At 33.6% G+C, this 11910-nt stretch overlaps 1 protein-coding gene across 2 annotated transcripts; it reads right to left on the bottom strand.

Moving 5' to 3' along the window:
• Positions 1–2237: 2237 nt before the first annotated feature.
• Positions 2238–11572, bottom strand: LOC112504878 (asparagine synthetase [glutamine-hydrolyzing] 2). Of its 2 annotated transcripts, none has more exons than XM_025108834.1 (15): positions 11368–11572; positions 10205–10318; positions 8874–9012; positions 7743–7838; positions 7453–7594; positions 6968–7063; positions 6532–6626; positions 5711–5872; positions 5461–5541; positions 4776–4997; positions 4204–4338; positions 3839–3919; positions 3679–3765; positions 3374–3481; positions 2238–2692 (listed from the first exon to the last, which is right to left on the bottom strand). In XM_025108834.1, exons 2-15 carry the CDS (start codon positions 10282–10284, stop codon positions 2507–2509), a joined length of 1710 nt encoding a protein of 569 aa, XP_024964602.1. In that variant the 5' UTR covers positions 10285–10318; positions 11368–11572; the 3' UTR covers positions 2238–2506. The 2 variants fall into 2 exon arrangements, with proteins under 2 accessions (XP_024964602.1, XP_024964603.1); XM_025108835.1 differs by having other exon boundaries at positions 10205–10289.
• Positions 11573–11910: the final 338 nt, after the last annotated feature.

Genomic DNA, 11910 nt, shown 5'->3' with positions numbered 1-11910 from the left:
ATGCTCGTTAGTATAGTAATTTATACCGGAAGTAATGCTATAGTCCAATAAAAAGATCAAAATTTACAAAATCAAATAATCCCAAAATCTCATTTTTGGGCAGAAACTAATGATACATAAAATGATCAATTCATAGACTTCTAAAATGAGATAGTTTCCTATATTTTTATATGAGATATAGAATTGAGTTATGGTCATCATGACCAAATTTTATGCATTTTGGACATGCAATAATGATTCAAATAATTTATGCAATACAATATATCACAACTGATATGGCAGATTACACCATGTTAGTAAAATACTTATTTAAAGAGTTCTACTAAGTGTTCTGCAGAAATTCAAGTTGGATTATAAACTTAACACTTATATGAAACTTTTAAACTAAGAATCACTCATTTTGGATGAGTTGAGAGGAAGACATGGCACCATAAAGTTACATACACACATCTGTCATTAGTTGACAGATTGCGCACTTAATTTAATTAAATTCGTTAATGCCTCAAAACTTCATATTTTTGAGTGATACTGGGTTCATATGAACCCTAACTCATTAAAGAACATTTTAGAATAAGAATCATACACTAAGAGCAAGTAAATAAAGATATATTAGCATACAAAGTAGGAGTTGCCTACTGGTGGTTTCACAGTTTGCACACCTAAAGTGTTTTAGGTGTTTGGAGAACAAAACTCCATATTTGTATGTGATTCCACTTGCATGCAGAAGATAACTCATATATTTAACTCTCAAAGGAAGAATCATCCTTTTTCATCGAGTTTTGAAAGAGATATGGCCATTGGAACATACATATACAAATCTGTCAGATTCGAACAGATTGCATGCTCACTTTGTTTTTAGAAATCACCACATTTTTGAATGAAATCAGTGGCATTTGAAAGGTAACTCATTAAGTTAACTTCCAGAAGAAAACTCAATGATTTTGAATGATTATTTAGAAAGTTATGACTGTTTAAAGTAGGGTTTACCTACTGAAAAACTCTCAGATGCACATATATAATGTTTTGAGTATTTGGGAAGTCAAAACTCAATGTTTTTGAGTGAGACCAATTGGATTACAACCCCAACTCAATAAATAAACTTTTAGAAGAAGATTCATAACCTTTGAACATATTATTTTCAAGATATAGACGATTTGTGCACATGCACATAATCTGTCAGCACCAAAAAATATCATTTTTAATAAACAAACCCACATGCAACATGATTTTACCCATTTTCKTGAGTTCTAATGTTTGGGTCATAGATTACCACCATCATATGAACATTTTTACATGTTTTTGGTGTGTAATCTCTCCTTAAAACTCAGAATTTTCGGAGGTTAGAAGATAGTAGATAGAAATGCATAAAAAGTGGGTTTTTCTCCCAAAATTTGCAAGAAAAAGATGAAGATGTTACCTTGATTATTGATGTAAGGAATGTAATATCTTCAAATCCTTGCTATTTTGATGAAGAAATATAAAGAAATTTGCTAGAGTATGAAGGATGAATAAAGTAACCTTGAGAGTCTCTTGAGTTTAGAGAGGGAGAGGGAGAGAGTTTCAAATTTTGAAAATGAGATAATGAGTTGAAAATGGAGAAATAAGGATTTTTATATGTGGGTATTAGGAGTGGGGGCTGGCCATGGGAGCCCAAGCCCACAATAATAATAACTTTTTTTTTTTATAAACTTTAAGCCCAAATTTGTTAAATGTCATTTTTCTCAATTTTGACATTTTTCTTCAAATTAAAAACCCATGATGRCTAAATTCATTTAAATAAAAAGGTTTTATACTTAAAACACTAAAACTTGGTGTTTTATATAAATTGGGTATAAATTAAAGCATTTGGCACTGTATAGGACGTTTCAGATAATTACGGGTCGGAACCGGACTTTCTAAGCAACTACCGAAATTTCTAGAAATTTTTCGGCCAAACTAATCTAACTAACTCCTAATCTTATAAATTATCTTCAATAACACTAATATAAACTTAATAAGAGCTAACCTGGAAGTTCAAATTTGACAGTTGTCACAATGTAGAAATCTCTAAATAGAAAATTTGTTCCCACTAAATGAGATTTTGACTTTTAGAGAAATTATAAAGATGGTCTTAACAATCGATGCTTGTTTGATAACATTTACAATTTTGTTACATGTTTTATACATGTCTTGTTTGATTTTTGGACAAATAAGTCTGGATTTTGTTCACTTGAATTAACAAATCTAAAAGAAAGGTGTGCAAAAAGTGTATGTGAATCAAATTTCATATAAACTATGAGATGATGAACATTATCATAGAAGGAGGAGGATCAAGATAACTATAACCATAACCATAAAAAACTTTCTGCCAAGCATAAGCAAATATACGAACAGAGCCCCAACAAAGGTGTTTCACGGCATGGAACCATGATTAATATGCAATAAAATGGCTGCTTCCCCAACCCAATAGATTTTGTAGGAAAACAACCTACAATGCAACAACTCATCCAGCAATCTCTCATAGTCATTAAGCACCACTCATCGGGCCATCACTCTTGGTCTCGCCTGCATTTCCATAAGCCGCAGCATGAACCCCAAGAGCAGCTCTGCCAGATGGATCAAGATTCTTAGACCAAGATGCATCCCACTCCACTGCTTTAGCAGTGCTGCATGCCACACTTGGACCACCAGGAACGGTTAATCTTGCTGCATTCTGCTTCAAATGGCAAACACAAAAATATATATTACAGTTGGGTCCAAAAATATGATCAAACACTGGGTTTATATTAATATGTTTAAGCCTTCTAATAGCATACTTTATAGGACTTAAGTTTATAGGACCAAACTATAGTGTCCCACTGCTTTCAAAATGAAGTGTCTAATTAACTATTTTAAAAAAGTGTACTATAAACCCATCTTTTAGTAGAACGATTATGTTTATCTTACACTTTTTCAAATAATATCGTATAAACAACTAATACAACACTTTATTTTAAAAGCATCCTAAAAAACTTGCTTAAACACCCAAAAGCGTCTTATAAATCCATTGCAACACTTTTAGATGTCCTATAAAGTATTCTATTAGGAGACCTAAACATTTTAGGCGTCCGACGATAAACCTAATGAAGTTGTAGTGAAATATGTTGCAGATGGATGAGGGGTGGAAAATAATCTCCTGAGAATTTTTATAAATGCATGAACTTCCGACATGTTTTGAGGCATTCTTGTAGACGTTCTTAAAAATATCAGGTCATGTATTTTGATTAAAAAATATTGTTATCTGGACTGTTTAGGCATCAAGTATGATATGAGGAGAACAATCTCCCAGGTTTCAAATCTTGGAAGTCAGATAACACCAAAAATATAAGCAAACAAAAAAATTAACTTAACCCACCTTCGGGAAGAACTTTTCAAAGATTGTCCGATAGTAGTAGGCTTCTTTTGTTGTGGGGGTGTTTTCAGGATAAACAAAGGTTGCATTTGTTAGCATGGAATCAGTAACCTGCAACAGTAATTGTCTTAGACCAATGTTTGATTTCATTATAAATATATAAAAGCAGGGGAAGGTTCATCATGAGAACCATGAAAACCAAATATCCATAATAAATATCATGATGAATATTCATTATGAATATTTGGTTCGGAAACTATTTATGGTTTGTAAATGAACTTTCCACTAAACAAGTAATCAAGAGAGACCTGCTTGTTTGCATGATCTTTTAAGCCATCAATCCAACTGTATCCAACTCCATCACTGAACTGTTCCTTCTGCCTGTACAGTATGTGCTGGGACAGGGGACAAGACACTTATATTTCACGAAAACGTTCACTAGATGAAATAGTAGAGGAAACAACATACCTTTGGCAGATACGGTTTCTCGACATCATCAAATGCATTACGCAAGATCCATTTCTCAATCCTTCCAGCATCAGGTTGAATCTATAATAAATTATAATAAATTAACTCTTGAACAATTCTTTTCCTGCTTGAATCTTGGATTTTTGGTAAATAATCAAATTCTATGGAATTAATAGAAAGCCTGATTTAAACCCATACCAAACAGACACAGTAAATCCGACATGAAAGTAGGGTCTTTTTGTTTGGAAAGTAAGATAATTTCCCTATCTGAGAGCACCTATATAATATATATATATATATATATATATATATATATATTGTATGTGTGTGTGTGTAATTTTATAAGGAAGAGCAATTCACTGTACCATCTTCCACTTTGGGTCAATGCTCATTGCAACATCAATGAACTCCTTATCTAGAAAAGGTACACGAGCCTCAAGACCCCATGCTGAAGTAGACTTATTTGCCCTCAAGCAATCAAACAAATGAAGAGCTTTGATCTAGATGCACAAAAAAGAATGTGTTAGAAATTGCAGTCTAAACATCTATGAAGGTAACCAAAGGGTCGAAGTGCGCATTAGAGTGTATATATATACACACACATACACACAGAGTGAGGTTCAAACGAGAACAAAGTCGAAATAAGAAAACACCAGAACAGTCAAATAACATGTGATCTTTCACGGAAATCACATGCAATTACGGAAAGCGGTCAACACAAGTGCATGAGTGCGACTTGGCCCACAACCTGGTTGCACAAATCACATGAGATTCTATATGTAATTTTAGTGTAAAATCACATGTGATTTGCCCATTTTCAGGTTCTCTTATTTGGTCACTGTTCTCATTTGAACCTGATCCTTTATATACAACATATATATATATATATTATATACTTCATAAAAATATTTATGAAGGTAAGGCTCAAATGTAGAACCTTTCGGCATGTTTCCTGGTGGAACTCCTCCTTGTTGGGTGCCTTGTGGAAATACAAATATCCGCCAAAAATTTCATCTGAACCTTCCCCAGAAAGAACCATTTTTACTCCCAAAGACTTGATTTTGCGCGACATGAGAAACATGGGTGTGCTGGCTCTGATAGTGGTCACATCATAGGTTTCAATATGGTAAATGACCTCTTCAAGTGCATCGATTCCTTCCTGATTCAGTTAACGAGATGAGCATATCTGAATACATGTATTATAATTTTTGTTTTTCTTCCTCCGTCCAAAATAAGAGTCCACGATGAAAAAGGCTCATGGTTTTAGTGTGTAATTATTACACTTTGTAATTAACTAAATGACAAGTCTACCCTTCATAATAGGAGTAATGAATTTATCTGTCTTCTAGTTAAAGATAGAATTGGAAAGTAGGCTCTTCAATTTTGAAAGTGGACACTTGTTTTGGAACAAACTAAAAATATAAATAGAAGTCCACAATAAAAAAGACATGGTTTTAGAAATTTGTAACTATGACACCTTTTTAATCAACCAAATGACAATTTTACCCTTGATAATAGAAGTAATGAATTTCTCCTTCTCACAATGAAAGTAGGCACTTTATTCTGATAGAAATCTAAACACTTGTTTCGGGAAGAAGGGCATAATTTGAAAGACGAATTACCTGAACAGTAAAGTAAAACTCATGGTGGAGAGTGCCAAGATAATCAGCTACCTCTCTTGCAGCAACCAAATCAGGAGAACCCTGAAGCACAAATATTAATACTTAATTTATCTATTTTTCTCTAATTTCGACTGATAAACATAGTATTCATATTGATTCCAGTATTTTGCTTGGGAAGAAGTAAAGAGTTCATGATGATATATAAAGTAAAATAAAATTTTATAAAAATTCATAATAAAAGGATATGGACCTTCAATCCAACACAAAAAGTATGCAACTGTGACCCCCACTGACAATAAGCATCTGAATCAACCAGATGGCGTGAAGCAACAGCAGCAACAAGAGACGAATCAAGACCTCCAGAAAGAAGTACACCAAATGGGACATCCGTCATAAGCCTTTTAATCACGGCCTGTAAGTGACATAAAAAAATCATCTTGTGTTTCTTGCTTAGCTCTCAAATAGGGAAATTTCTAAGAGAAGACCAATAATCAAGACAACGAACAAGCCTGTTATCTTAAAGCCTAAATATCATATGCAACAATCATTAACAGCTTGATTTCCTAGTTAAATTAACCCCCAAACAGACCTTGAGTTCAGTTAGAACAAAATTACAAGGAGAAGTAGAAGCAGGAAAAACTAAGACTGACATACGGTAAAAGCAAGAAAAACTAAGACTGGCATACAGTAAAAGCAGGAAAAACTAAGACTGGCATACAGTAAAAGCAGGAAAAACTAAGACTGGCAATAAATAAGACATGAACAGTAGGAAAAACTAAAAACAACTCTCTATCTACCTTAACACTCTAGTAAGATTGATATCTTAGTTCTCATCCATAAACCCTGTTGGAACTACCAGAGAGGAGTGGCAGTAATTCATTCACCATACTTGTTGAGAACATATAACAAAAAATTTATCATAAGACCTCCCAATACCATAAATCCCGTAAAATATCTAAAATCCAACTGAATATAACAATTTTTAACAATTAAAATCTGAAATATGAGTAAAATAAGTCTGAAATGTCTGACAAGCAAATAGTGATATTAGTTCCAGAAGCAATATCAAACCTTCTCAAAGGCATGACGTAGAACTAGGGCATCATATGGAGTTGAAGGAACGCGTTCTGAATACCATTGGGGGTTATACCACCTTCTTAGCCCACCTGTAATGTCAATATATTAATAGAATATCTACAAAGACATAATCAAATTTGGTGTGGTTGCAAAGCCTAACACTAGAGTTTATGGGAAAATAAAACAAGTTTTTCCTTCTTCCTTTTAACTTTTTTTAAAATTTTGGTAAATGGTGTACGTTTTTTTACATGAACACCATGGATTTTGCATTCATTTATAAGAACAATATCTTGACATGATATCACAAAATACAAATAAGTTATTTTTGCCAATACGACCACCAATTTCTGTAAGAGTTGATACAAGTCAAAGCATGTAAATTTACAAACTAAAAGTATGTTCAATAATAGAAAAAAATAATAATACATACCGGTTTTGCTGGAATATATATGCCCAGGAAGGAATGACATAAACTGTTCACAGTCATCACTCAAGGCTTTCATTTCTGATGCAAACCACACAGAACCTGCAGATAATAATAAATATCAGGGGTTGTTTGGTTGGTTTTCCATAAAACAACTCCTAGAAAGGTTAAGTGAATATTAGGGGTTGTTTGGTTGGTTTTCCATTAAATCCTGTATGGCTAAAGCTGAGTGTGTGGATTAATGTGTCTGTACAGATTGGGAGAGTTTTTCATAGATAGAAGGAGCGTGTTTTTAATTGAAAAAATTAGCTTTCTACATAAAGCTTCCCCCTAGAAGCTTACCAAATAAGACACTTTCTATATCATTAAGGCACAACCAAACAGTCATGTATAGCTGACCGCATAAGCTGTGAGTCCCATTATGTTGTTAACAAACAGGTCCTTAAATTAATATGCATGCTTGTATCCGATAAAATAATGGATATACGTACCATCAAGTCCCCAACCCATGTAAAGTGGGGTGATCCCAATAGCATCCCTAGCTGCTATATAACTTTTATCACGAGTGTCCAGAAGCACAAAAGAGAACATTCCATCAAGCATATGGACAAAGTCTTCTCCATATTCTTCATACTAGTAAACCAAGTTAACAGAAAATATCAGGGATAAAATTTCTATATCATTCATTTTATTTTTTATAATAGTCTATTGTTCAAGCACTCCTGCTAAAGAAATCAATTTGTGTGCAACTTCCTCTGCACAAGTTAGAAAAGGTACTTACAAGATGGGCAATCACTTCACAATCACTTCCAGTATTGAACTTATGAGACTTCAGTTTCTCCCTTAATGCTTTATGGTTGTATATCTCCCCGTTAACCTGAAGACAGACAGAATCAACATTCGGATAGCCTCATTAAACAAGAATTATAATTCTAATATTTCTAATATAAATAATCTAGGATGTGTCAGCAAGCAGGGTCCAAGGGTAAAAAGCGTCAATTTTGGATGTAGTGGCAAAAAAGACAACCTTTATTACTCACAACCAATTTTAATGTCTATTTTGTTGATACAGGTCACTTTTGTTTCTAGGCATATTAGGAAAATAAGGGCAATCCACAAAACAAGAATTCTCTAGAGTGGCAAAAAAGACTTAGGGGCCGTTTGTTATTAGCAAAGTTGTTAAAAGGCTCAAGGCGCAGGCCTCGGGAATGCTAGGTGCATTTTATCAGAATATTTATACACACATGCACACAGAAACAGTTAAACAAAACTCAATTATGCAGCAAGTACAAGCCTACAATGCAGCAACCAACAATACTTTGATAGAGGCAGAAGGGAGATAGGTTTAGAGCGTGAACCATGAGGGAGAAGTTTTAAGGTCCGGGTATTTATAGAGAGGAGGCTTGAAGCTCTAAGAACTCGGTATTTAATATTAGGGTTTGACTTGTATCATCTATTTTGTAACTCTTTATTTAAGAAGTCTAGGAAATGAGAAGATGAGAAAACTTATTAAATATCAGGGTTTGACTAGATATTTAATTACTCTTTTATGAGGCGCGCCTAGGCCCACAAGACGCCTCAGCCAAGGTGCAGGGCCTTATTGAGCCTCGTGAATACGTCTAGCCTCGACTTTAAAAAAGCCCAAGACCTTGAGCCTTATGAGCCTCAGAGCCTAGGTGCGCCTTTAACAACTATGGTTATTAGACTGCAAACAATATGGTACCGTGTTCAAATAGTTGAGCCACAACCATTTGTATTTTCTAAATGACGGTTGGGTATCAATAACGATGATTTTAAGGTGATATGTTCACACAGATAAAAGATAAAAATAAATTGAAGACACACCCATGTTGGAACATGTCTAGTAGTAACAATAACATGTCTTGATGATATATATATATATATAGGTTACCGTGACGATAATTGTTTTGTCTTCATTATAAAGTGGCTGATCTCCAGAAGTTGGATCTACTATGGCTAATCGTTGATGAGCAAGATAACAGTCTTGCTCACTATGCAACCCACTCCAGTCAGGACCTCTATGGCGTAACCTGACATAGTGAAAAAAAAGAAAAACATAAAGAGATGAAAGAATTGGTTTTTGTCAATTAAGGGAGAGATGAAAACTCACAATTGATAAAATTAGAAACAAAGTCTGAAAATACAAATCAAAACTCAAGTATTACATCTGCAAGAAAAAAGGCTAACCAAATTCTGTTTATCAATGCTTGGATTTTAACATAAATACACCAAGTAGAAGTAAAAGCATGATAAGTGCATGCTAATTTTATATGTTTGCTATTTACTGTTCTAGAAACGGTTAAATGGAGCAAGAAGGGGGTCGATTGACCAAGTAGGGATTAGGCAGGTGCTTAAGCAAATGCGTATGTACCATTTAAATATATAAAATATGTCTTTTATAGATTAAGTAAACACAACAGAACTAAAATCTTGATACAGTTACTTCTCAAAATTACCAGTTTCACATCTCCATGGATATAATTACTCATAAATGATTGAGATGATTCCTTCCTGTTGAGAGAAGTTGATTAATTCCAGTATAATTTTTGAAACGCTTGACGATTAGTTGATAAGCTAAGTGGAGCGGGGCAAATTAACTCTTAGTGGTGATCAACCAGCCTAATTAATCAAAGAGATGGCGATGCTTAATGTTAGGAAGGAATTTTAGAACACACGTTTGAAAAATAACTTCTTTTCCTTTTATTGGTGCATATCTTTAAATTTTTTGAATATTTGAATCCCGACATTCACATGTTACGCATCCATATCCCCAACATAAATTTGAAACCAACAAAGATGGCATTCATCAAATCAATAATCCTTAAGAGAAAACAACAGTGATGTAACATTTCTAGGCAACAGAATTGGTACCACTCCTAGTATTTAGCTCCTAAAATTAAGACCATATTACCCCCAATCACCACATGCAGCATTCCCTTTGCTTCCACTTATTTCAATTTCTTAAATTAAACAAATACCAAAAACATTTGGCCCAAAGTGATGCAGATTCACAAACTTGTCTTCTTTGTCATCACACAACAAAATATAATGCTCTATCATTTAAAATTATGGGAAAAAAACAAAATAACAACAAACAAAACATTGAAATATGGATGACTAATACCTTATGGCCGGATACGGATTTGATACACAATGAACATATATACCCAATTAAATCAACAAATAAAAGAACAAAAGAAATGCTGGAAAAGATGGCATTACCGTCTAGAAAGTTCAATGATCCTGGACCTCTTAGCCTGAGAACAATCCACACAACCAAATACCGCGAGTATTCCACACATGGTGTCTCTAATCGAGCAAAAAAAAGTTTAGAATCTACACAGAAATCAAGATTTGCATCAATAATTTATATGTTTGCAACTCCATAGCTTGGCTTCCTCAATATGTAAATATAGCTAAAGGAATAAGTGGAAATGCTCTAAATTTTAACCATAATCAGCAAATTATACAAGGAATTCACTAGAGGCAATATGTCAATATTCACTGCTTAAGAATGACTACAACTCACAATCTTCGAGCAAAACTTAGGGGTGTCGAAATTTTTCGAGATCGAACAATTCATCCGAACCAAAACGGTTTCGGGTTTTCGTTTTTGGATTAAACGGTTCGGTTAACCAAATATTCGGTTCAGTTTTCATTTAACTTTTTACTATTTTGGTTAAAAATTAAAGCAAATGAACACATTGCACATCATACTACTATTTATATATTTTTCTATATTGTTTACACTTAAAGCAAATTAACACATTAAACGTTAAAACAAAATTAGAGGAACAAAATCAAACCGATTTGTAATAAAACATGTTGGCACTTGGCATTAAACCAATTTGTTACAAACCTAGTGAACACAATGTGCAATAATTAATAAACATATAAACGGTAGCATGAAATCAAGGGGCAATAAGCCAAGAAATTATATTCAGTTTCTAAATCAAAACACAATCAACAAATAAAAAACTAAATCAGAAGTGGATCAAAACCAGTTTCTCTAAATCAGAAATCAGAACTAGAGATCAAAAGCAAGAAGTGTTTTAGAAACAACCCTAATCATAAACATAAACATAGATTCATGCTTCTCTTTTTCACATTTTTCCAGAATAAGTCGTAACTTTCTAAGAACCCATATCATTTAACATATAGATCAAGAATCATGCATCTGTTCTTTTCCCATTTTTCCAGTCGGAAACTTTCTGAACCCATATCACAAACATAAAGATAATCAAGAATCATGCAACAAATTCAGACAACTAATAGACACATTTCTTAACAATTAATCAAAACCACAGCCACAGGGGAAAAGAAAACTAAAAAGAGAGCAAATGAAACAAGTAATTGGAAGGTTGATTCAGGAATTTGAAACGTACCACTTTGTAGATGGGTTTTGGCAAGTGAGAGAAGGCGTATAGAGCCGTGGACAGTGAGTGGAGAGAAAATGGAGAGGTGGCTGCGATGAATATGTAAACAGATTCTATTAATCAGGGGCAGGGCTGTTGTTTGGCTATACCCTTGACTTTGGAATAGATTCTATCTATCCCACACTTTTTACCAACATTTTAATTTTATATTTGCTTAATTGCTTTGATGCATCGTCTGAATTCATTTTATAGATGAGTAAATTACAGTTTTGGTCCTTACGGTTCACATAAAACAGCAAATGCCAATATGGTTTGTATTTTATTTTGAAAAAGATCCCCCTTAAAATTATTAAAACGTTAATCGAGGGATATTTTTGTCGTCTAACCCTTTTTATGTCCTTTTCGTAATATTAATATTTCTTATCTATACTATATTATAAAGTATTTGGCTAAAACTCTTAAACTCTTAAAAACTCTTAAACTCGTTCATCCCAATCCGATTTCATCACATATCTGAATTCGTGTAACTAACTGCAGATAAACACAATCAAA

The sequence above is a fragment of the Cynara cardunculus genome, unplaced genomic scaffold (genome assembly GCF_001531365.2).
Source record: "Cynara cardunculus var. scolymus isolate 2C unplaced genomic scaffold, CcrdV1 Un_Scaffold_7205, whole genome shotgun sequence".
Taxonomy (NCBI): Eukaryota; Viridiplantae; Streptophyta; class Magnoliopsida; order Asterales; family Asteraceae; genus Cynara; species Cynara cardunculus.
This window is presented reverse-complemented; position numbering and strand designations above follow the sequence as displayed.